The 27,287-nt window shown below is 42.9% G+C and overlaps 1 protein-coding gene across 1 annotated transcript; it reads left to right on the top strand.

Annotated features, from left to right (window-relative positions):
* Window positions 1-27,287, top strand: LOC111976572 (zinc finger protein 281). Its single transcript, XM_024005506.2, has 7 exons — window positions 1-161; window positions 9,212-9,684; window positions 11,079-11,177; window positions 11,365-11,482; window positions 12,169-12,252; window positions 22,293-22,411; window positions 23,006-27,287. The coding sequence occupies exons 2-7, from the start codon at window positions 9,259-9,261 to the stop codon at window positions 24,635-24,637; spliced, it is 2,478 nt and encodes an 825-aa protein (XP_023861274.1). The 5' UTR covers window positions 1-161; window positions 9,212-9,258; the 3' UTR covers window positions 24,638-27,287.

The following is a 27,287-nucleotide window of genomic DNA, read 5'->3' as shown; positions in this document are numbered from 1 at the left end:
CTCCTCTCACTACCCGTCCGCTAGACCCAGAATTCCCCGCGCCTGGACAAGATGGAAGAAAGCATCGGCCGCAAGACGACAATGTTTTGTCTATAACACCTCAAAGGAACGAACAAGAGAAGAAAATACCAACATTTATAGCCAGTCGCGGTCATGTGTAGGTAATTATTTATTGAAATGTACCTTTATTTCTGAGTTTTTGTTGAAATTTGTCAAGTTATAAGCGGTGGAAATGTCAGACGCAAATCGCTTCAGCATGCGAGAGATACACTCAGTCGAGCATCATTGTTTCTCTGTTGCATGGGCCATAATGTGGGGTTTCAGTTGGAGCGGCTAGCTCGTTAGCTAACTGGTAAGCAGACATTTGGCTCATAGCACCCGTACTATTTGCAGTATGTGATCTAAAGTTAACGTGCACCGCAAACCTTGAGGAATGCTATAATTAGAGATAGGTATGCTGAGTTAGCTTGTTAACACTATGTCGATAAATAGGGTCGAGCGCCAAAGATAATTATCAAGCTAACGTTTGTTAGTCCGACTTTATTTCACGAGCGTCGTCCCAGCCAAGGACAGCAAGCCTATCTTCTTTCATAAACGGATAAATAAAACGTGCTGCTATTATACCGGTAACTAGCTAACGTTAGTGTTTGGGTTTTAATAAGACAAATATTTCCTTTYGACAAATTAGGTCGTGCGAGCGGTAACGTTGAATCCCTGGCTAATGTTTTGCCAGCATGAGACTAGCAAGCTACTAGCTACCTGAGTTTGATACAATGGTTTGATATGSCGAATTAGCATTAGGATAACTAGTTTACTAACGCGTACCCATTCTTGATTGAGCCGTCGCCTTTTAACGTCTATTGTCATAATGTGAGTCGATTTGTTGTCATCTGTGTTATTGCGTTTTGATAGTATTGTATTTGTGACAGAAGCGTGCTTTGTATCAACAGTTGACCAGGACAGCTAACGCCATTTGTAGCATGCTAGCTAGCTGCTGGCTATGCATCACAAAAGCCCATCCGCTTACCATAAAATTAAATGTCGCGTAGCCAAATGGTCGGCTAGACTAAACAAAATATTGTGTCTGAGCCATTCGAGGCATCTGGAATTGTAAGCCAGCTAGCAGTTTTACCCCAATGACGTTAGACAAAATTCTGGCTAAATCCGTGGTAAAATATGGGTTGCTTTAGTCTAGTTTAGCGGACCCGTGTAATTTGATGTACAATTTAGCAGGTAGCGATTTCAGCCAATGGTAAACTGGACAATAGAACGAGTCTAAATTCACCCAAGGCTATAAAATGTCAAAAGAAGGTTGGCTGAGCTGTAACACTAGCCCGATCCCATAGCAAATTAACGGAACGTCGAAGAGACTGTTTTGGCTGGAGTGACGTTTAGAATTCCATTTCGCCTAAATGGCACCAAAACAATTATCCTTTTTTTAAATTTTACCACTACAATCTGTTCTTAGGACGAAACGGAKAAAATAACTTGTGTATAAAGTAAACATTCGCATCTCGATGGTGCCAAGTGTGCTTATGTCTACATAACGAGGAAGTAGGAAACAAATGGCAACTTCTGACTTTCTGGTCTAGCGTTTGATGACAACYGAATACACTGCCCAGCCTTACATAATTAGAAAGAGGAGATTCTCATCATTAAAATGGTGTTCGACTTCAAAAAAATATAAATTTGCACATTGCGAGATATTTGTCGAAATATAACAGCATGCCTCTCCATAGGAAAACAATAGGGGGAGTTCAGCGTTCCAAGGGCAAAATACATTTCATGGCTAGCGTTTGATGACAACGGAATACACTGCCCAGCCTTAAATGGTTAGAAAGAGGAGATTCTCATGATTTAAAATGGTGTCCAATTAAAAAAAAATCTAAATATACACATTGTAGTATAGACAGGCATACCTATATTTCCCTATAGGAAACAATGGGACGACCTCAGAGTTCCATAAGTCATTTTTAGTTGTTTACATTTTACCTACAAACAACGTGAGCAGGTCTCATTGCCAACAAAAGCAAGCATTGTYAGGTAGAACAATAAGCTGGGAATAGAACGTTCGGAAGGCGAGTTGGTGCCACGCTGCTCAATAGAACTAATATGAGCTGGCAGCGTGAAAAATGCCCAAAAACGAGGTCTGTTTTTTTCGTGATTACTTCAAAACTACGGCAACCAGCTGGGACATATGGTAATATTATGAAACTGGGCTCCACGGCAGATGCAATGAACTTTTTTTTWAATCAGAAAAAGCATTGTTAAAAATGTAATGTGTCCAGCCTACCAATGGTTCTTTATTCGTATACTCACTTTGCCAAGGGCAGCAAATTCATGGTGTTCACATCCCCTGTAATAAAGTTGAAGTAATTGTCACTTAGTGTCATTTGAATGAGAATATACCATTGCAAATTTTACATTGCAGCYCAGTTTTTTGTTTGGCTACAATCCCAGCTGTATATGATACAAAATGCAACTTTGTCTTACGCTGGCGAAATGGCACACACTATTCCACATGGGCCTAATGTTATGGTGATGTCTAATTGGTAATAGGCGAGCACAAGGTGGTTTGAGACAGAGGTAACGTTATTTTGTATACACGTCCAACGAAATGCTTATTTGCAGATTCATTCTCAACACTGCAACAACAATAAGAAAATATAAGAATACAAACAAAATAAATGTCTCAGTACAATATAAACCTTTTAGCATAAGTATAATACAGGAAGGCTCAATTTAAAGTCCAATATTTACATGTGTTTTGGGGATTTGTTTAGATTGCTGTTACCATAGAGGAAAGCAAGTCTAGATTTAACTTTAGCCWGCAGCTTTGATATGTGCTGAAAGAATGACAGTGCACTGTCTAGCCATACTCCCAAGTACTTGTATGAGGTGACTACCTCAAGCTCGAAACCCTCAAAAGGTGGTAATCACACCTGTGGGGAGAGGGGCATTCTTCTTATTAAACCACATGACCTTTGTTTTGGAGCTGTTCAGAACAAGGTTAAGGGCAACGAAAGCTTTGTTGTAGAACGTTTAACAAAAAATCCAGGGAGGGGCCAGCTGAATATAAGACTGTATCATCTGCATATAAATGGATGAGAAAGCTTCCTACTGCATGAGCTATGTTGTTGATGTAAATTGAGAAGTGTGGGACCTAAGATCGAGCCTTGGGTACTCCCTTGGTGACAGGCAATGGCTGAGACAGCAGATGTTTTGACTTTATACACTGCACTCTTTGAGAGAGGTAGTTAGCAAACCAGGCCAAAGACCCCTCAGACACCAATACTCCTTAGCCGGCCCACAAGAATGGAATGGTCTACCGTATCGAAAGCTTTGGCCAATTCAAAAATAGCAGCACAGCATTGCTTAGAATCAAGGGCAATGGTGACATCATTGAGGACCTTTAAGGGTGCAGTGACACATCCATAACCTGAGCGGAAACCAGATTGCGTACTGAGAGAATACTATAGATGTCAAGAAAGCCAGTCAGTTGATTATTGACAAGTTTTTCCAACACTTTTGATAAACAGGGCAAAATAGAAATAGGCCTATAACAGTTAGGATCAGCTTGATCTCCCCCTTTTAAGTAATGGATGCGCTGTGGCTGCGTTCCAAGCAATGGCAAACCTACCCAGAGAGGAGAGACAGGCTTGGCGGTGATAGGGGCAGCAACCTTAAAGAAGAAAGGGTCTAAACCATCTGACCCAGATGTTTTTTGGGGGTCAAGTTTAAGGAGCTAATTGAGCACATTGGACTCATTGACCACCTGCAGGGGGAAAAGATGGACGCGCATCGGGGATAGTCACATTAGAAGGGGTGGGAGATAAGGGAATGTTGAACGGACATGGAGGCATGGCAGAGTCGCATAGGAATCCTTACTTAATAAAGTGGTGATTTTAAAGAGCTTAGCCATATGCTCTTTGTCAGTAACAACCACATCATCAAAATTAAGGGACATGGGCAGCTGTGAGGAGGGTTCATTCTCTAGGTCTTTAACAGTTTTCCAGAAATTCTTGGGGTTAGACCCACAGAGAGAACAGCTCCTTAGTAACTAGTAACTTGGCCTTCCGGATAGCCTGAATGCACTTATTTCTCATTTGCCTGAACAAGAGATAGTCAGCCTGACTATGCGTGTGCTGGGCGATTTTCCAAATGGAATTCTTGAGGTGGAGTAACTCTGCCAGATCAGTCAAACCAGGGGATGAACCTGTATTTTAATTTTGTTTATGGGTGTGTATTTGTTACCGATACCACTGAAAATATCAAAAAAGAGGCTCCAAGCTTCGACAGAGGGAATCAAGTGGCGCAATGGTCTAAGGCACTGCATCTCCCTGGTTCGAATCCAGGCTGTATCACATCTGGCCGCGATTGGGAGTCCCATAGGGCGGCACACAATTGGCCCAGTGTCGTCCATATTTGGCCGTCATTGTAAATAAGAATTTGTTCTTAACTTACTTGCCTGGTTAAATAAAATCAAGCTGATTCTATACAAATGTACAGAGGCCAGGTCATGAAGGCTTGCTTGTGTTAATTCAAGTAGACTCTCATGTAATTATCCTGCCCTCTAAAGAAATGTGACGTGAAAATGTGCCTGATATTATCAAATACATTTTTTGGATTTTTTTTGTCACATACACATATTTAGCGGATGTTATTGCGGGTGTAGCAAAGTGCTTGTGTTCCGAGCTCCAACCGTGCAGTGGAATATAACAATGCACACACATATGGAATATATAAATATTAGGACAAGCATTTATCTGAGTGTCATTGACTAAAATACAGTAGAATAGAATACAGTATATACATATGAGATGAGTAAAGCAGTATGTAAACATTAATAAAGGGACTAGTGTTCCATTATTTAAGTGACCTGTGATTCCATGTCTATGTATAGAGGGCAACAGCCTCTAAGGTGCAGGGTTGAGTAACCGGGTGTTAGCCGGCTAGTGATGGCTATTAATTCGTGTTGGGCTGGCCTGGGTTTAGCCCATGGTTTGGGTGTAGTTTAAAAGCAGTGGTGGGAAAAGTACACAATTTTCATACTTGAGTAAACGTAAAGATGCCGTAATAGAAAATAACTGAAGTGAAGGTCACCCAGTAAAATACAACTTGAGTAAAAGTATCTGGTTCATACTTAATGCAACCGCTGTGTCAGATTTCAAAAAAACTTTACGGAAAAAGCAAACCATGCAATAATCTGAGACGGCGCTCAAAAATATAATAAAATTAGCCGCCATTTGAGTCAACATAAACCAGAAATTACATTGATAAATGTTCCCTTTGATCTTCATCAGAATGCAGCCCCAGGAATCCCAGGTCCACAATAAATGCTTGATTTGTTCGATAATGTCCGTTATTTATGTCCTATTAGCTACTTTTGTTAGCGCGTTTGGTAAACAAWTCCAAAGTCACGAAGCGTGTTCCCTAAAAGCTGACYAAATGTCAAAAAGTTCAGTAACAGTCAGTAGAAACATGTCAAACGATGTATTGAATCAATCTTTAGAATGTTGTTAACATAAATCTTGAATAACGTTCCAACCGGAGAATTACATTGACTTCAGATGAGCGATGGAACAGAGGTCCCTCCCATGTGAACGCGCATGGTCAAAGCATGATGAGGTCATGGCAGACCTGACTATTTCCTGTCTCCTTCGGCCCCACTTCACAGTAGAGGCATCAGACAAGGTTCTACAGACTGTTGACATCTAGTGGAAGCCGTAGGAAGTGCAAACTCATCCATATCCCACTMTGTATTCAATAGGGGCTGTTTTGAAAATCGACCAACCTCAGAATTCCCACTTCCTGTTTGGATTTAATCTCGGGMTTTTGCCTGCTATATGAGTTCTGTTATAGTCACAGACATCATTCAAACAGTTTTAGAAACTTCAGAGGGTTTTCTATCCACTACGAATAATAATATGCATATATTAGCGACTGAGGAGCAGGCAGTTTACTATGGGCACCTCTGTGTACCTTTCATCCAAGCTACTCAATATTGACCCTGCAGCCATAAGAAGTTAACAGGCTCAAGCAAGCTTTTAGAAAACGTCAGCTTTAGGACAACCGTACCTTCGTAGGCTATTAGAACATTTGAGAAATAGGCAACRGTTCAAAACTTTCATTTGTCTTAAAGCGTTTATGATAGGCCTAGTAGGAGGATCGGTTATTGGCCACAGCTGCTTGTTCCATTTTTGGTGGAGTCAAGCAGTTAAGCTTTGCCGTAGCTTACTGAAGTGGGCGGCAGGTAGCCTAGTGGTTAGAGCGTTGGGCCAGTAACTGAAAGGTTGCTAGATTGTCAGCTCGGATTCAATGTAAAAATATGTTCTGCCTCTGAACAAGGCAGTTAACTCACTGTTCCTAGGCCGTCATTGTAAATAAGAATTTGTTCTTAACGGACTTGCCTAGTTAAATAAAGGTTCAATTTAATGAAAACATTTTAAAAAGTAGTTTCTTCAATCTTTGTTGACCCGATGAGATATTTGGCACGGCTAGTAATGGCCTTGATTTCACTTCGCTGCTGTGATAACCTCTCCTTGCACTTTGCACGATAGCAGTGGGCTAGGCAATTTAGTCTAAATGTGTCCCTCTTTAAATATTTGCCATTTAGTCAGTGGTTAATAGCCTAATCATGGCAATTTTATTTAGCCATAGCCTCCAGGCATTTGGAAATGTGGGRTATGCTACATGGAACATTAGCCAATTATATTTGCTAACAAATWGCTTAAACAAGAATCAAGCATTTCACGGGAAAGTCTACACGCGTTGTATTCGGCCCTTGTGACGAATAAGATCTGATTTGAGAAGTGGTGTTAAAAGGTCTTGAAAGGAACCACAATACACAGGTTTAGCTTGATAACCTTAACCCAGACARTATTTCATAGCCTCACTCCATAGAAATAAGAATTACTCAAGCATTTTGTTCCAGATAGGCGAAGCCCAATAAATTCAATCAAGTAATTAATGGATGACTGTAAGCACACTGACTACATTCACCTGGGGCCAGTCTAGCCCTATGGTCAGGGTTAAACCAATACCTTACAACAAGATTGCAGGCTTGCAGCCTATATCCTCCTCAGTATAACTGTCCTGTTTTGTTAGATTCTTTCTCTCCTGCAAATAGCCGCCGGAGAAAACAACTCGTCTAATAAACGCAGCAAAAAAGAAACGTCACTGTCAACTGCGTTTATTTTCAGCAAACTTAACGTGTCAATTTTTGTAGAATAATTGTGAAGACATAACTATGATGTAACACGTATGGGATCATGTACTAACCAAAGAAATGTTAAACAAATAGAATGCCAAGAGTGTGCAAAGCTGTCAACAAGGGAAAGGGTGGTTACTTGAAGAATCTCAAATATAAAATATATTGTTTAACACTTTTTGGTTACTACAAGAGTCCATGTGTTATTTCATAGTTTTGATATCTTCATTATTATTCTGCAATGTAGAAAATAGTGAAAATAAAGAATAACCTTTTGAAGGAGTAGATGTGTCCAAACTTGACTGTTACTTTATTATCTCACTCAAGATGTTTCCATAACGTGGATCTATACATAGCCTGATACAGTTGGAGGTTTACATACACCTTAGCCAAATACATTTAAACTCAGTTTTTCACAATTCCTGACATTTAATCCTAGTAAAAACTCCCTGTCTTAGGTCAGTTAGGATAACCACTTTGTTTTAAGAATGTGAAATGTCAGAATAATAGTAGATAATTATTTATTTCAGCTTGTATTTCTTAAATCACCTTCCCAGTGGGTCAGAAGTTTACATACACTCACTTAGTATTTGGTAGAATTGCCTTTAAATTGTTATCTTGGGTCAAATGTTTCGGGCAGCCTTCCACAAGCTTCTCACAATAAGTTGGGTGAAATTTGGCCCATTCCTCCTGACAGAGCTGGTGTAACTGAGTCAGGTTTGTAGGCCTCCTTGCTCGCTCACGCTTTTTCAGTTCTGCCCACAAATTTTCTATATGATTGAGGTCAGGGCTTTGTGATGGCCACACCAATACCTTGACTTTGTTGTCCTTAAGCCATTTCGCCACAACTTTGGAACTATGCTTGGGGTCATTGTCCAATTGGAAGACCCATTTGCGACCAAGCTTTAACTTCCTGACTGATGTCTTGAGATGTTGCTTCAATATATCCACATAATTTTCCTAGCTCATGYTGCCATCTATTTTTGAAGTGCAACAGTCCCTCATGCAGCAAAGCACCCCCACAACATGATGCTGCCACAACCGTGATTCACAGTAGGGATGGTGTTCTTCGACTTGCAAGCKTCCCCCTTTTCCTCCAAACATAACAACGGTTATTATGGCCAAACAGTTCTATTTTTTTTTTCTTCATCAGACCAGGGGACATTTCTCCAAAAAGTAGATTCTTTGTCCCCATGTGCAGTTGCAAACCGTAGTCTGGCCTTTTTATGGCGGTTTTGGAGCAGTGCTTCCTTGCTGAGCGGCCTTTCAGGTTATGTTAATATAGGACTTGTTTTACTGTGGATATAGATACTTTTCTTCCTGTTTCCTCCAGTATCTTCACAAGGTCCTTTGCTGTTGTTCTGGGATTGATTTGCACTTTTTACACAAAAGTTTGTTTATCTCTAGGAGACAGAACGCGTCTCCTTACTGAGCGGTATGACGTCTGCGTGGTCCCATGGTGTTTATACTTACGTACTATTGTTTGTACAGATGAACGTGGTACCTTCAGGCGTTTGGAAATTGCTCCCAAGGACGAACCAGACTTGTGGAGGTCTACAATTTTTTTTCTGAGGTCTTGGCTGATTTCTTTTGATATTCCCATGATGTCAAGCAAAGAGGCACTGAGTTTGAAGGTAGGCCTTGAAGTACATTCACAGGTACACCTCCAATTGACTCGAATGATGTCAATTAGCCTATCAGAAGCTTCTAAAGCCATGACATAATTTTCTGGATTTTTCCAAGCTGTTTAAATGCCCTGTCAACTGAGTGTATGTAAACTTCTGACCCACTGGAATTGTAATACAGTGAATTATTAGTGAKATTTTCTGTCTGTAAACAACTGTTGGAAAAACTGCTTGTGTCATGCACAAAGTAGATGTCCTAACCGACTTGCCAAAACTATAGTTTGTTAACAAGAAATTTGTGGAGTGGTTGAAAAACGAGTTTTAATCACTCCAATCTAAGTATGTAAACTTCTGACTCTCTTCCCTTCTCTTTAAGGAGACCCCTACCTGGCCCCATCTAGTGTTTCCCCTCCTGCACTTGCCATGAGTATTATCCAAGACAAGCTAGGCAACGAGTTCCTGCAAAGCAACGGGGGCATGGACCCCAACTTCGCCCCGGGTATGCTCATGTTTAGTCACCTGCCGCCCGTCACCAGCTTCACCTGCCTGACTTCGCAGTCAGTCATGGGGGGCAACCAACCCCAGGAGATTATCCTAAAAAAGGAACGTGACTCTCCTCCCCACGCCGGCGGCTTCCTCCATGGCATGGGCATCAAGCAGGAGCGGATGAGCGAGCTGGATTACCGTGTGCCCCTCTATGGTGGAGGAGGACTGGGTGGCAGCTGTGGCGGAGGAGGGGGCATGCGGAAGGGCAATGAGATGCTGGAGATGCAGTTTGGTGGAGGCCACCACCACAACCATCAGAACATGCTCCTGCATGACCTCAGCAACGGCCGAATTGGAGAGCTGGTGAGAAAGCCAAGTTTGTTGTGGGCGTTGTAGTTTGTGGCTGATAAGGGGCATCAGTCAATAAATATAGTTTGTTGATTGGTTACGTATGCTTTTTATCGTTTTCCACTTTGGTACTCCCAGTGTTTTTTCTGTATCAAAAAGGAGTTTAGGTGGTGGGTGTGGCAATGGGCACGGTCGGTGCGGCTGTATTTCAAACAACGTTTTAGAGGCACCCATCTTGGTGCTCTACTTTATTTATGTATATTTGTTATATTACAGCCTTTTTTTTCACCTCATCAATCTACACACAATACCCCATAATGACAACTCAAAAACACGTTTTTAGAAATGTTGGCAAATTTATAAAATAACTGCTATGTTATATTTACACAWGTATTCAGACCCTTTGCTATTTGACTCGAAATTGAGCTCAGGTACATCCTGTTTCCAATGATCATCCTTGAGATGTTTCTACAACTTGATTGGAGTCCACCTGTGGTAAATTCAATTGATTGGACATGATTTGGAAAGGCACACACTTGTCTATATAAGGTCCCACAGTTGACAGTGCATATCAGAGCAAAAACCAAGCTATGAGGTCGAAGGAATTGTTTGTGGAGCGCCGAGACAGGATTGTGTCAAGGCACAGATCTGGGGAAGAGTACCAAAACATTTCTGCAGCATTGAAGGTCCTCAAGAACACAGTCTCCATTCTTAAATGGAAAAAGTTTGGAACCACCAAGGCTCCTCCTAGAGCTGGACCCCTGGCCAAACTGAGCAATCAGGGGAGAAGGGCCTTGGTCAGGGAGGTGACCAAGAAACCGACAGAGCTCCAGAGTTCCTCTGTGGAGATGGTTGTCCTTCTGGAAGGTTCTCCCATCTCTGCAGCCTCACGTCTGGAGGAAACCTTGCACCATCGCTATCATCTCTGTTGTGAAGCAACGGTGGTGGCAGCATCATGCTGTGGTGATGTTTTTCAGCGGCAGGGGCTGGGAGACTAGTCAGGATTAAGGGAAAGATGAACGGAGCAATGTATGGAGTTGTTGCCAGATAATTTCATTTCTCTACCATAAGCCGCCTCAAATGTCGTTTTAGAGAATTTGGCAGTACGTCCAATCGACCTCACATCCGCTAACCATGTGTAATCACGCCAGCCCAGGACCTCTACTTCTGGGCTTCTTCACTTGTGGAATCGTATAAGACCAGACAGCTGATGAAACTGAGCAGTATTTCTGTCTATAATAAAGTGCTTTTTCGGGCAAAAACAGAGATTTTTTTACATCCTACCCATGTCAGATCCATGAATCCCTCTCTAAAGATAGAAATCTGTTATCAGTATAGGACCGATAGCTCCTTTTGAGAATATTCACACTGTGTATGGTATCTGTCTACATGACCAACCTTGTCCTCAGGTGTCTGGAAGACCAGTGAAAGGGACAAAAGAGTCGTCGGGAAGAAGACGGAAGAGCGACGGGGAAGGGAAAGCCAGAAGAAAACGTGGAGAACACAAGGTAGAACCCAACACATCTCTAGCGTTCACATTCATTGCCAAAGCAATTGTCAAAGCCACCAAAATGTCGTACAACAGTTCACTTTTGCGGTAGTCATGTCAACCCCCTCACACCACGTTTTTTATACTTCGACGTAGCAGCACAACCGTGTTATTCTGACTTTTCATTCTGTCGCTCACCTGCACAGATGTTGGACGGCGAAGGGGGCGGCCAGTCTCCCAACTCCAAACCACACATCTGCGAGCACTGCAACGCCGCCTTTCGCAGCTCCTACCACCTCCGCAGACACGTACTCATTCACACAGGTGAGAGGCTTTCATTGATTTTTGCATGAGATTTCTTTGTTCATTTGTTGCATTTGTTTTAGCGTGACTTGCACTGGGTGGGTGAAGTGTGTACTTTTTAGATCAATCTATTGGTCCTAAACTGAAATCCTCACCCACCCAAGGCACCAGGTGAATTAAAATAAATGTACCCAATATCCCTGATTTGGGTAGCATGGAGGTGCTCATTTGTGTGATGCAATGAATATTCTCTAAATGCTGAGGTAATGTAAATGACTCACATTTCTTGCAGGAGGTCTGACTCATTGACGCAAAGGGAAATTCTGTTATTTTTTGTCTTTAAAGTGAATGTTCAGCCAAATTACAAATTTATATATAAACGTCCTTACCTTGAAAGTGATCTATGGACAAGGAGAGATTGCAATTCACGCTTTAGTTTCGGGAAACAAGACACCAAAGTGTGGATTGCTGTTTTTGTCCTATGATTTCAAGGTAAGGAAACCAATCTAAATGTGTCATTTGGGGGAACCATCCCTTTAGGATTTCACTCTTTAACTTAACATTGTCTTCTTCTGCAGTGTTACTCCAAATGATCCAATTTTATCAACTGACACTCCCCACCCTTCTTGAGTAAAGCCAACCTCTGCTTTCCCTCACTGATAGTCAATTAATGTGGAGAGTGGGTGATTGTATTTCTGATCGCACAGGTGAGAGGCCTTTCCGGTGCAGTCAGTGTAACATGAGCTTTATCCAGAAGTATCTGCTGCAGCGGCATGAGAAGATCCACAGCGGTGAGTTTTGCCCTTAACATATGACAGTCAAAGCTGTGGTCAATTCCATTTAAATTCAAGAACTAATCTCAAATTCAGAGGCAAAATTGGAATTTCAGTTTACTTCCCGAAATGAAATTGAACCCAGTGTGCATTTTTAAATGTTTCAGCTGAGCATTTCATGCTTTTTGAGGTCGTTTAGATTATTCAAAAATAATCATGGGTTTTCTATTTTGGTTTTGATGATAATTTTTTTTTTTTTTAACTAATGCTCTTCGCATTGTGGATTGAATGCTGTAACAATACAGAATTAAGCAATTAATATAAGTCCCATGATGGTAGTGACTGCCCCATTGTTGCTTATCACTTACAGTACCAGTCAAAAGTTTGGACACCTACTCGTTAAAGAGTTGTTCTTTATTTTTACTATTTTCTACATTGTAGAATAATAGTGAATACATCAAAACTATGAAATAACACACATGGAATCATGTAGTAACCAACCAGTGGTATTTTTCAAAGTAGCCACCTTTTGCCTTGATGACAGCTTTGCAAACTCTAGACATTCTCTCAACCAGCTTCATGAGGTAGTCAKCTGGAATGCGTTTCAATTAACAGGTGTGCCTTAAATGTTAATTTGTGGAATTTCTTTCCTTAATGTGTTTGAGCCAATCAGTTGTGTAGTGACAAGGTAGGGGTGGTATACAGAAGATGGCACTATTATGGCAAGACCAGCTCAAATAAACAGAAATGACAGTGCATTACTTTAAGACATGAAGGTCAGTAAATCTGTAAAATGTCAAGAACTTCAAAAGTTTCTTCAAGTGAAGTTGCAAAAACCATAAAACGCTATGATGAGACTGGCTCTCATGAGGACCACCACATGAAAGAAGACCCAGAGTTACCTCTGCTGCGGGGGATAAGTTCATTAGAATTACTAGCCTCAGAAATTGCAGCCCAAATAAATGCTTCAGAGTTCAAGTAACAGACACATCTTAACATCAACTGTTCAGAGGAGACTGTGAATCAGGCCTTCATGGTCGAATTGCTGCAAAGAAACCACTACTAAAGGACACCAATAATAAGAAGAGTCTTGCTTGGGCCAAGAAACACAAGCAATGGACCTTTAGACTGGTGGAAATCTGTCCTTTGGTCTGATGAGTCCAAATTTGAGGTTTTTGGTTTCAACCGCCCTGTCTTTGTGACGCAGACTAGGTGAATGGATGCTCTCCGCATGTGTGGTTCCTTCCGTGAAGCATGGAGGTGATGGTGTGGGGGTGATTTTCTGGTGACACGGTCAGTGATTTATTTAGAATTCAAGGCACACTTAACCAGCATGGCTACCACAGCATTCTGCAGCGATACGCCATCCCATCTGGTTTGGGCTTAGTGGGACTGGCATTTGTTTTTCAAGCACCTACTCTGTATCCCTCTCGTGCATTCGTCTCTCTTTTACACAGCCGGCGTAAAAGAAACGCAGGATGGAGAAGTATGCTCGCAATGGATTACGGTCATTGTAGTTAATTCCCACATTTTCTTCAACTATGTAGAATATTGATTGGCCTGTTTGAAACTACAGCTCCCTACTACATAGCACATTTAGGGCTCGATCTGATTCATCTCTTGAGAAACTGCAATGTGCTTATTGAGCTTACAGGGGGAAAAAGTACGAAATGGAATTAAAATAAATTTTCATCTCCAAGAACAGCTGAAGGATATCCAGGAAAACATAGCTAAAATGCTGTCAATGCTCACCAAAACAATCTTCTTTAAAAAGGGAAAGCAGTCTTTTGTATCAGATATGCATATACAGGGCATGAGTGTGGACGAACAAGACAACAAAGTTGGAATCCTGGAAACAAAGGTGCAAACTTTAGAAGATTAACTGGATCAGCGAGAAAACCGATCGAGACCAAATATGAGAAGAATGTCTCTACTGGAAGACAAGGGGAAAAGGGACCTGTCCAGCTACGTGATCAAGCTGATATCGGTGGAGCTTGGTGTGGATGTATCAATGGAGGATCTGGAGCGATGACATCGGATCAGCATGAAGCAGAAGAACTCTAAATACCCTTACATGGTAATCTTTAAGCTGTGTAACTGTCAGACCAAAGTCAACATTCTGAGGGCATGGGGGAAAGGAGATCAAGGGCCAGTCCATTCAATTCGTCCAGGACCTGTCTGCTAGGCTAAGGGAAGAAATACAATTCTGATCAGACAGTCACTAGAGGAAAAAGGTCTTAACTCTGATTCCCGGCAGTACTGTGGGTATGTAAGTGAACACAGAGAAGGGAGTTTAAGTGCCAGTGAACACCTGAATATGCTGCAGGAAACCTTTCCACTTGAGGGCTGAGGGGAGGCAGAAGCGGAAAAAACATGTGCACACTAGGCTACCTACAGTGATGCCCAAGACAGCTTATCGTAAATTGAAACCATATTCTCCCCCCCCCAATACAATCTAGATTATATTGTCCCCAAGTAACTGTTCCCCCCTAGGAAGTAATGATAGAATTAGCTGATGCCAATGAGATACATGGACACTGAAAATGCCATAAAAAAGAGGAAATACAGCATTTTAGTCTAATTGTCAGTTCTATAGATTTGTCTGTGCATATGAATGGGAAAGTGAATCAGGGTGAATATGTGTATGGGTGGGAGAGTGTGTGTGAAGGAGAATGAGTAAGGTAGATATATAGAGGAGTGTAAATGTTTTTGAAAAGAAGGGAGGTGGAAAAGACTGAGGTTGGGAGAAACTTGCCCTAGGTCGGTAAGGGAGGGGAAGGTGGTGATAAGCTTGGCTTGGTGGTGGGGCTGGCAAGCTTGGTAAACGATGGGATGGTAGGACTTGTAAACTGAATAAGAGTTCTGGACAGATTAGGAAAATATGTGGAATCATTGTTTGTCATGACTAAGATTTTAATGATGGGTATTAGTGAGAATGGAGAGGGGCAATATCCGGGGGATTGGGATGMGGTGACTGGGAGGGTATCAGGCACTTCTCTGAGTTGTTCGTGGGACCTCCAGTCATCCCATTTCAGTTTCTCAAGAGATCCATTCACCCCAAGTAGACCCTCACCAGCCTCTATACTTTTACTTATAAGGTAATACAAACCAAACACAGCACTTAAGTTGCAGTCTTTCTTCAGATATGTGTACAATGTATGTATCCACAMGTTTTTTGGGGGTACATTAGGAGAGGACTCTGCACTAAAAAGACATAGCACCTCAAGTACAAAATCATACTTTGCTTTGTTTTTTGTTCATGTCTGCTCAGCCCACATGCCCACGTGCTGTATATATGTAATGTATACAATAACTATGTATTTATACTATGATTCTCCAATTCTATGGAATGTCCACCGCCCTCATACACTACATGACCAAATGTATGTGGACACCTGCTCGTTGAACATCTCATTCCAAAATCATGGGTATTAAAATYGAGTTGGTCAACCCTTTGCTGCTATAACAGACTCCACTCCTCTGGGAAGGCCTTCCACTAGATGTTGGAACATTGCTGTGGGGTCTTGCTTCCATTCAGCCACGAGCATTAGTGAGGCTGGGCACTGATGTTGGGCGATGAGGCCTGGCTCGCAGTCGGCATTCCAATTCATTCCAAAGGTGTTCGATGGGGTTGAGGTCAGGGCTCTCTGCAGGCCAGTCAAGTTCTTCCACACCGATCTCGACAAACCATTTCTGTATGGACCTCGCTTTGTGCATGGGGGCATTCTCATGCTGAAACATGGGGGGGAGCAGAGTGAGATGAGTTGAAACACACCCAAGAGGGGAGCCTACGTTTCCATGGAGTGTCTGCCCCCCCAGTCCCACCATTCACCCTTGTACCACACAGCCTGTGCCTTTTTTTATTTAATATGTTTATTTCACCTTTATTTAACCAGGTAGGCCAGTTGAGAACAAGTTCTCATTTACAACTGCGACCTGGCCAACATAAAGCAAAGCAGTGCGACAAAACAAAAGTTACACATAAACAAACGTACAGTCAGTAACACAATAGAAAAATATATGTACAGTGTGTAGAGAGGTAGGCAATAAATAGGCCGTAGAGGCGAAATAATTACAATTTAGCATTAACATGAGTGATAGATGTGCAGATGATGTGCTAGATACTGGGGTGCAAAACAAAACAAAAAACTAGGGATGAGGTAGTTGGGTGTGCTATTTACAGATGGGCTGTGTACAAGTACAGTGATCAGTAAGCTGCTCTGACAGCTGATGCATAAAGTTAGTGCGGGAGATATGGGTCTCCAGCTTCAGTGATTTAAAAAAAAAATATATATATATTATTATTATTTTTTGCAATTCGTTCCAGTCATTGGCAGCAGAGAACTGGAAGGAAAGGCGGCCAAAGTAGGTGTTGGCTTTGGGGATGACCAGTGAAATATACCTGCTGGAGCGTGTGCTACGGGTGGGTGTTGCTATGGTGACCAGTGAGCTGAGAAGGCGGGGCTTTACCTAGAAAAGACTTGTAGATGACCTGGAGCCAGTGGGTTTGGCGACGAATATGTAGCGAGGGCCAGCCAATGATACAAAACGGATGGCACTGTGATAGACTACATCCAGTTTGCTGAGTAGAGTGTTGGAGGACATTTTGTAAATGACATTGCCGAAGTCAAGGATTGGTAGTATAGTCAGTTTTACGAGGGTATGTTTGGCAGCATGAGTGAAGGAGGCTTTGTTGCGAAATAGGAAGCCAATTCTAGATTTAACTTTGGATTGGAGATGCTTAATGTGAGTCTGGAAGGGGAGTTTAGTCTAACCAGACACCTGGGTATTTGTAGTTGTCCACATATTCTAAGTCCGGACCATCCAGATTAGTGATGCTAGGCGGGTGGGTGCGGGCAGCAATCGGTTGAAGAGCATGCATTTAGTTTTACTAGCATTTAAGAGAAGTTGGAGGCTACGGAKGAAGTGTTGTATGGCATTGAAGCTCGTTTGGAGTGTCCAAGGATGGGCCCGACGTATACAGAATGGTGTCGTCTACGTAGAGGTGGATCAGAGAATCACCAGCAGCAAGAGCGACATCATTGATGTATACAGAGAAAAGAGTCAGCCCGAGAATTGAACCCTGTGGCACCCCCATAGACTGCCAGAGGTCCGGACAACAGGCCCTCCGATTTGATGCACTGAACTCTGTCTGATAAGTAGTTGGTGCACCAGGCGAGGCAGTCATTTGAGAAACCAAGGCTGTTGAGTCTGCCGATTTTTAAGAATGTGGTGATTGACAGTCGAAAGCCTTGGCCAGGTCGATGAATACGGCTGCACAGTAATGTCTCTTATCGATGGCGGTTAAGATATCGTTTAGGACCTTGAGCATGGCTGAGGTGCACCCATGACCAGCTCGGAAACCAGATTGCATAGCGGAGAAGGTACGGTGGGATTCGAAATGCTCGATAATCTGTTTAACTTGGCCTTCGAAGACTTTAGAAAGGCAGGGCAGGATGGATATAGGTCTATAACATTTTGGGTCAAGAGTGTCTCCCCCTTTGAAGAGGGGGATGACCACGGCAGCTTTCCCATCTTTAGGGCTCTCAGACGATACGAAAGAGGTTGAATAGGCTGGTAATAAGGGTTTCAACAATTTCGGCGGATAATTTTAGAAAGAGGGGGTCCAGATTGTCTAGCCCAGCTGATTTGTATGGGTCCAGATTTTGCAGCTCCTTCAGAACCTCAGCTAACCTCAGGACAGGTAGAAAATGGTTAGGCTTGATCAACTGAGGAGCTATTACAATGTTGGACGGACGGACAGGTAGAAAATGGTTAGGCTTGATCAACTGAGGAGCTATGTTGGACGGACAGGTAGAAAATGGTTAGGCTTGATCAACTGAGGAGCTGTACAAATGTTGGACGGACAGGTAGAAAATGGTTAGGCTTGATCAACTGAGGAGCTGTTACAATGTTGGACGGACAGGTGGAAAATGGTTAGGCTTGACCAACTGAGGAGCTGTTACAATGTTGGACGGACAGGTAGAAAATGGTTAGGCTTGATCAACTGAGGAGCTATTACAATGTTGGACGGACAGGTGGAAAATGGTTAGGCTTGACCAACTGAGGAGCTGTTACAATGTTGGATGGACAGGTAGAAAATGGTTAGGCTTGATCAACTGAGGAGCTATTACAATGTTGGATGGACAGGTAGAAAATGGTGGAGGTATGTGTTTTGGGGGATGCTCAACATTGCCATCATGAATGCATACATTGTGTGGGAAGACCCGTAAAGGCCCCTTCCCAGAAACAGCAGGCGCTGGTCCCTGAAGGCATTCAAAATGCAGCTTGTGCATTCACTTTGTGATTTACAGTGCTTACAGGAAGTATTCAGGTCTCTTGACTTTTTCCACTTTGTTACGTTACAGCCTTATACTAAAATCTATTAAATATTTTTATACTGGAATTGATTAAATATCTACACAATACCCCACAATGACAAAGCAAAAACAGGTTTTTAGGAACTTTTGCTAATGTGTTAAAATAAAAAATATAAATAAACCTTATTTACATAAGTATTCATACCCTTTGCTGTGAGACTTGAAATTGATCTGACATGCATCCTGTTTCCATTGATCATCCTTGATGTTTCTACAACTTAATTGGAGTCCAACTGTGGTATATTCAATTGATTGGACATGATTTGGGAAGGCACACACATGTCTATATAAGGTCTCAGTTGACAGTGCATGTCAGAGCAAAAACCAAGCCATGAGGTCAAAGGAATTGTCCGTAGAGCTCCGAGACAGGATTGTGTTGATGCACAGATCTGGGAAGGGTACCAAAACAATTCTGCAGGACTGAAGGTACCTAACAACCGTGGCCTCCATTCTTAAATTGAAGAAGTTTGGACGCACCAAGACTCTTCCTAGAGCTGGCCGCCTGGCTGAACTGAGCAATCGGGGGAGAAGGGCCTTGGTCAGACCAAGAAATGGCTGGTAACTCTGGCCACTATCCAGAGTTGCTCTGGAGATGGTTTTCCTTCTAGAAGGTTCTCCCATCTCTGCAGCACTCCACCAATCAGGCCTTTATGTTAGAGTGGCCATATGGCAGTAACTCCTTAGTAAAATGCACATGACAGCCCACTTGTAGTTTGCCAAAAGGCACTTAGACTTTCAGACCATGAGAAACAAGATTTTCTGTTCTGATGAAACCAAGATTGAACTCTTTGACCTTGATGCCAAGCATCACGTCTGGAGGAAACCTGGCACCATCCCTATGGTAAAGCATGGAGGTGGCAGCATCATACTATGAGGATGTTTTTCAGCGACAGGGACTGGGAGACAAGTCAGGATTGAGGCAAAGATGAACGGAGCAAAGTACAGAGATCCTTGACATAAACCTGCTCAGGACCTCAGACTTCGGAGACGGTTCACCTTCCAACAGGACAACGACCCTAAGCACACAGCCAAGACAATGCAGGAGTGGCTTCAGGACAAGTCTCTGAATGTCCTTGAGTGGCCCAGCCAGAGCCCGGACTTGAACCCAGATCAAACATCTCTGGAGAGACCTGAAAATAGCTGTGCGCGACGCTTCCCATCCAACCTGACAGAGCTTGAGAGGATCTGCAGAGAAGAATGGGATAAACTCCCCAAATACAGGTGTGCCAAGCTTGTAGCGTCATGCCCAAGTAGACTCGAGGCTGTAATGTCAGCCAAAGGTGATTCAACAAAGTACTGAGTAAAGGGTATGAATAATAACGTAAATCTGGTATTTCAGTTTTTATTTTGAATACATTTACAAAAATGTCAACCTGTTTTTGCTTTGTCATTATGGGGTATTGTGTGTAGATTGCTGAGGGGGATTTTTTAAATAATCCATTTTAGTATAATGTATTCAAAATAAAAAAACTGAAATACCAGATTTACGTAAGTATTCATACCCTTTACTCAGCAAAGCTGTCATCAAGGCAAGGGGTGGCTACTTTGTCATCAAGGCAAGGGGTGGCTACTTTGAAGAATCTCAAATATAAAATATATTTTGATTTACCACTTTCTCAGTTACTACATGATTCCATGTGTTTCATAGTTTTGATGTCGTCACTATTATTCTACAATGTAGAAAATAGTAAAAACAAGGGAAAACCCTGGAATGAGTAGGTTTCCAAACTTTTGACTGGTACTGTATTATTTAGCATTTCCAATTTATTTTCAAAACAGTTCATGTTTTTATCTTTCAAATAGCAGTACGCCATTCGAAGTGGACTATCGTCCAGCGTGTCTTAAGGACTGGATCAGGTGGTCCTGCGGCAGCTGCATTTGGACTTGCTTGACMTCCAGTGCCTTGATAGCTATGGTTAAAGTGCCTAACCAGCCTCCCAGTTGCAACAATCACGTGACACGCATACATAGTGAAGCTGTCTTGATGGTGAGTTGAAGTGTGTGCGCAGGAGGCTGGTTAGGCAGGAGAATTGGCAGCCACAAAGTGTGCGTTATCGTGGACGCGTGCCAACACGGTCATCGAGTCCCCATGTCTCAACAGCACTGGTCAGCTTCTCGGCGACGTCGTTTGTCTGATGGATAGACTCAGTCCCAGGACGACCGTTGATTCCGTCAAAGCTGTGAAATGTCATGGTAATGTTGCTCTCGATGGTCAGCGCAGTCCAACAGTCAGTTGTGCGAGCTAACTTGTCGACTGTGGCTAGCTTCACTTTCAGCACTTTTTTTTTCTCTCTTCATAATGCTTTTCGATTTCTATTTATCGCACTTCTTGATGGCATGCATTTCTCTGGCTCAAGGTAAAGAACTCCCTAAAGCCACTGATTTGCATCATATTGCGCTCAATCATTCTACACACCAGCTGTGTGATCACCTCAGACCGGCACGCATCACACCGTCTCCCCGCTAGAATCGACGTGATGGTCGGCTGCGAGCCATCCTCTACCGACATGGCATGCGGGTGTTTGTTCTTGATGTGGTGCTTCATCGTGCTGGTACTACTGCTGCATTTTTATTAACTGTCGCGAAGCTTGCAGCGAACTTCATCACCCTTTTGAACGAAATTGTCCCACACAGCTGCGTTTGGCGTGCATCATTTCCCCTCAGTTCCCAAACAAGTTCTCTAGCGGATGTGAAACCTTCCAAGTGCATTCTTGGTTGTATTAGCGCCCTCTACAGTTAAAATGTGTTTTCACACCAAATACACACGCGACCAATTTCATCACACAAAATTAGACAACTTAACCTATAGACCGATAAGCATGACAAGTCAAATGTATTTTCGGTGGCTAACCGACTAAGGGTTATCATCCCTAAATAGGTAAGATATACAACACTTTGCAGAGAGAACATATCCAACTGACAATCTCTTAGAAAACAATATAAGCTATTGGGACCAAGACTTAAAAGAACTGATGTTGGCACAAGATTGAGAGGAAGTTGGAGTATAACTAAAGAAATTACAGTTAATGAAAATGTACGCTTAATCCAGTATAAACTAATGTATAGAATTGAGAGATTCTACAGCACAACGGCATAATCATGTCAAGTGTAAAACTAACAATGATTCAATAATCCATGCTTTCWGGGAATGCTATAAAGTCCAAAAGTTGTGGGCGGCGCTAGGAAGTTGCCTGTCAGATCGAAAGTTTACATTGTAATACTTCTATCTGTCTGTATATTTCAAGACATGGCATATGGGGATGTAGTGAGAGACCCAATGGGCTGGACGATTCTCTTCTCATCTTGAAAAAAACATATTTAACTTCCGCCTTCATTAACAATATGGAAAAATCTAATGATTTTATTGAAATATTCCAATAGCGTCGGTGACCGAGAAACTAATTGGTACAATTTTAAGGCCATGTGGCAAACAATAATGCAGGCTCTAGGAATGGAGGTGTGAGCATGCGGGTCTGGGCAGAGGAGATTTTTAGTTGTGTGTGTTTTTGTATTTGGAGTAATTTTTTATATATATATACTATATATAACGAATAATTGAAACGTCAGTCAATTGTTTTTTAAAAATTAACATTTACCTAGATCGGTTAATCGCTCAGTACTAGCTTTGAGTGAGTAAATTTGGTTCCAACTGTTTCGGTTGTGCTATTAATTTCTCAGGAGAGAAGCCCTTCAGCTGTGACCAGTGTAACATGTGCTTCATCCAGAAGTACCACATGGAGCGGCACAAGAGGACCCACAGCGGAGAGAAGCCATACAGGTGTGACACCTGCCAACAGGTCAGTTAGTCACAAGGGTAGCTAGGCTTTACCCTCAAATCAGAAACATGTATTTGATTGACAACAGACCTGTGTTCAAATACTATTTAGGGTATTTCAATACTTATTAAAATGTCTCTGAAAATAAAGTATTTAGAAAAATGGCATAGATTTCAAGTAGTTGAATATTGGCATGTATTTGTAAATACTCATGTCAACACTCCATGCATTAAAACCCAGGTCTATTTGGTCCTAAGAGTATTTCAGATAATGTCTTCGGAAATAAGTATTTGAAAATGGTTTCAGCCATTTTATAGGAAAGTACAAATACTAAAATACCCAGGTCGGATTGACAATATGCCAATTGTTGATGTCACACTGATGTTTGTCTCAATCTAGCCTATTTGTTTGCTCAAAATATAATGGATAATCCACAGTGTTGGATGCTTGCAACGTGCTCTGTTATCACAGCCGTTTGGAACAGTAACGCTTGTTCGAGAGCACTTTGTCCGGCTAACAGTGGACAAATACATCTTGTTGTCGTTTATCCATTTGCTCAATCGGGTGACTAGAACATTTTAAAATACTGTGCATCTCCCCCCGTTCCCCCTGTAGTTTTTCTCGAGGACAGACCGGTTACTAAAGCACAAGCGGACCTGTGGAGAAGCCTTAAAGAAGGGCCTAGACCCCAGCATGCTGCAGCTGGCCGACGCAGACATTGGCCACGGCAGCTACTCACTCACTCAGGGAAATGCTACTGCCACCTCTGGACGCAGGAGGGGCAAGTCCAAAAACGCAGGCGAAGGCATCGAGCGCAAGCGTAAGAGAACTGTGGCCGCCACCGTGTCGTCGGGAAGCCTGCAGGACTACGGCATGGAGTGCTCCGACCTCGGGCCCAGCATGCAGGGCCGCACACCCAAGCTGGTCTTCAAGAAGGCCAATAAGTCCCTCAACTCCATGGAGGACGGGGGGCAGAAGCTGCTGTCTCAGAAGCAGGGCTCCATGGAGCTGTCGGTGGGCTCAGGGCTTGAGGCCATGGGCCTCCTCCAGGGCTCCTCCGGTGGGGGAGCCAAGCAGGCCCAGTCAGCCACCAGGCAGGCCCAGTCAGCTACCAGCAACAACTACGACGACGCCATGCAGTTTGTGAAGAAGCGTCGCTACCTCCAACATATGTCCAACAGCGACTATGGGGCACCCTCCCTCCACATGGGCCAGCCCCAGTCCAGCAGTGTGATTCAGGGCTCGCTGGGCCACCACAACGAGCCCACCATGGCCATGCTGGACGCCTTGCCCCTGGACCTCAAGCACCATGACAAGTCATGCATCCCGGACGAGGTGCTCCAGAGCTTGCTGGACCATTACAGCCACAAGTCAGACAACGCGCACCACCACCATAGTGACGTAAGCTTTGACCTCACCGACAGCAGTGGCCCGCACCATGTGGACCTGCAGCCGGCCGCACCTGTCACCCCAGAGCTGGATGACGACTCCCCCAACGGCGGCGACAAGCAGGTGGTGATGAGCGAGTACTCCAAATTCCTACTGCAGGCCCTAGAGCGCACCAGCCACAGTGGGCCCTTCCCCACTCTGGGTCCCAGCAGGCCCTTCCCTCTGCTCCCTAGCAGCTCCAGCCCCACCGGGCCCCTCTTCCCTGACAAGCATCTCTACACTACATCCCCGCAGGAATGTGGCTACCCACCATCCATCTCCTTGCCGTTGCCCATCTCCACAGTCTCCTCTTCTTCGTTGTCATCCTCTAAGTCCCACTACGGCATGCTGGTAGGCTCCCTGTCCCAGCCGGCCTTCCACCTCAATGGCCTGGAGGCGGCTAGCCACCAGCAGCTCACCCCGTCTCAGGAGCTTACCGAGCAGCTGGAGAAGCAGCACCACTCCCATGGGTTCCAGCTCACACCCCAGGAGCTGACAGCCGCCGGCGGGGCCACCAAGGAGCAGGGGGCCAAGGGCAACAGGAGCAACGGCTCCGGCAACTACGCCGACCTAGATGTACCCAAGGAAGTGGACCTTCGGGCTACCTACCAGATCGAGAACTTTGCCCAGGCCTTCGGCTCCCAGTTCAAGTTGGGCCGCCATACCCCGCTGGGTTACAGCGCTGGCCTCGGGCCCGAGGTCGACCAACGAATACGGGCTACTGTGTCAGAATTCTCAGGGTTTACCAGTTTGTTAACTGATGTCAGCGAGCCAGTTAGTACAGGATCGAAAACTGCAACAAGCCAAAGTTTCAGGTAAGGATTAAAAATAGGTGAACCTAGTTGTGGGTTTTGTTTTTCTTTGTGTTCCTATACCCTTCATTTTCTTCTTGTAGCGAGATAAAAAAAAAAAATGAAACACTGCCATTAAATGTTGATAACCAGAACTCTACCAGGGAAGGTCTTTAAGGCCTCAAATGCAATTTTTTGATATTTTTTTGTATCTGTATTTAGTCTTTATTTTGTTAGTGTAGTTGCTATGAAATGAACTAAACCTAGATTTGTATGTAATTTTAAAACAAAAAATTGGGGGGTAGTTATGAACTTAATTATTTTTCTTTCACCTGTAACCCCTTGTTTTTAACAATCATACAGTTGTAAAGTATTAATGAATGATGATAATTACAATAATAATAATTAAGTTTGTGTCAGGGAAAAGCCCAGAATTCAAATGGCAAAAAAAGTTATATATTGTCTGTTACAAGAATTGTATTACTCAGGAATTAAGGCAAAATTGTGTAATAAGAAGAACTTTGTATTATGAGATGCAACTGGCACACGTTTTACAGGTGTACTTTGAGACTACAAAGCTTTGTTGCTATTTATCCCAGGAGGAGGGCGGAACAAAAAGACTGCAACAACTTCAATGGATCTTCCTGTTCAGTTTTCCTCATCAAACCCTTTCCGCTACTTGTTATGGTACTTCTGTGTCAATGTGAAAACAACTGCTCACATTTCCTCCATAAAGGGCCACGTGTAAAAGACTCGCAAACATGGATATTTATACACTCAATAACTCATGGTGTACACACCCCAGCCTCAACAGACAGAGGTTTCAACCCAAGGACCTTGTTTTGTTTGTTTATATATGTGTTTGTGTGCGTGTCAGGTGGTGATATCTGTTTAGCCATGCACCCCTTTGGAATGCCCCCTTCAGTGGCCCGTGACATGGAAACACACTGGCCTCATTAGCGACATTTCAACAATTATATTGTCACACATTTTTACCGGTTTGTCCTCCACTCCTGGCTGTTCCCTTTTTTTGGCAATGGAAATCAAACAATCGCTTTRGAAAAACAAAATCGTAATTGAAAACGAAAAACAACCCGACTCAATTAAGGATGTGCAAAACAGTGTTTTTTAATTGGAGGAGAAAATTGAAGAGGGGTGGGTGGAAGAGAGGGTGTTCTGTAGGGAGGGTTCGACTGGGGTTGAACGGGTATGACCATGGCCATTTCAATGTAGAGTTGTGTTAGTCTTTTTGACTGTTTTTGACTGTCAGGTGGAGGGGTTGTACAAATTATGATTTGTTAGACTTGTGTGTTACCCATTGTTATGGTTATGGAACTTTTTTATTCCCACTGATGTACTAAGACTACTGGATGCAAAAATCAAACTATTTTTCCTTTATTTATTCTTGAAGATATTCTCCGGTACTTGAGTATACTTTTTAGCCAGGATTTCTCAAAGTAACGCCCACGAGCCAAAGGTGGTCCATGAATATTGCGTACTGTGTCACATATGTGCACCACGTCATTGCTTGCTCTCTCGCTCTATTGTGTGTGCGTCTTGCTAGCTGTCACTCAAATGGCGACGGGCTGAAACTCTAATTGCTAGGGGGGGTAGATGTAAGCAAAATGGCGGCTCACATTTTCCTGAAAYGTCTCTTACAAACTTGGGGTTTCATGGCCAATTGAGGAAACAGTCATTCTGCTCATATATTATGCATGTATGAACTACACAATACTTGCTACTCGCCAAAGTGCCCYATCATGTCTTTAACCTAACAGGAGTTTATTTTTACAGAATGTTTTGAAAGTGCAAGTATTCACTGCACCTCAGTCTTCACCCTATGAAATCAGGCCTAATACTGAAAAATAACCTCGGTGATATAGGCTCAACTTCACGTTATAACCCCCCCCCCCCCTAGCAAAATGCAGTCCTTCAAACATTGCGAGAATAAACAATGGCCTTTGTCTTCTGTGGCTCAAGCCTTTTCTCTCCTGGCAGCCAGGGTCAATCTCTTCCTACATCTGCTCAGATCTCAGGAAACAAAAGACTGGCTGGCCGGCCACTTCACTCCAAAACACACACTATGCGTTGAAAGAAAGAGCGAGAGGCTGAGCGAAACAAACGATAGGATTGACCTAAATATACCTCATATCACTGTTGAAGCTTCAGAAAGCAGCAACACATGMTTCATGTATGTAGTGAAAATACTTTTTGTATAGGTTAAACATTTTGCATAATCATGTAACACTGCTTGTGTTTACAATTTCTAGAAGAGCATTTGACTCGTTGAAATGCAAAATGTATTATCTTTTTTTGTCTGTAAAGCATTCACGCCAAGCAGTGTTGCATTCTAGGTGCCTCATAGAAACTGTCATTTCTCTTTATGTTGTTATATCCTTTATTTTTGTTACTTGCCCTAAATGTTTTCATATCTCTAGAAGGATATTGTTTACAAAAATGTACAAAAACACTAAAAGTTTGTTCATTTGGTTTCTTCCAATATGCATGATATGATGATTTTTGTATGGCCCTTTTTTCTGATCGTCACCACAGCTGATGCTTCCCCATCCCTGTCCTTTTTGTTCTAGACCATTGTGATATGATTTACAGGGCTGTACATGTTACTGCATTTATAAACTGATTAGAGAACCCAATAAACATTTTTTTACGGAAAAAAA

The sequence above is a fragment of the Salvelinus sp. IW2-2015 genome, linkage group LG17 (genome assembly GCF_002910315.2).
Source record: "Salvelinus sp. IW2-2015 linkage group LG17, ASM291031v2, whole genome shotgun sequence".
NCBI classification, from domain to species: domain Eukaryota; kingdom Metazoa; phylum Chordata; class Actinopteri; order Salmoniformes; family Salmonidae; genus Salvelinus; species Salvelinus sp. IW2-2015.
This window is presented reverse-complemented; position numbering and strand designations above follow the sequence as displayed.

Coding starts and splice junctions, on each gene's coding strand:
- LOC111976572 (XM_024005506.2), top strand. CDS start 9,259: ATGAGTATTATCCAAGACAAGCTAGGCAACGAGTTCCTGCAAAGCAAC. Junction 9,685..11,078: donor ACGGCCGAATTGGAGAGCTG/GTGAGAAAGCCA, acceptor CCTTGTCCTCAG/GTGTCTGGAAGACCAGTGAA. Junction 11,178..11,364: donor GAAAACGTGGAGAACACAAG/GTAGAACCCAAC, acceptor TCACCTGCACAG/ATGTTGGACGGCGAAGGGGG.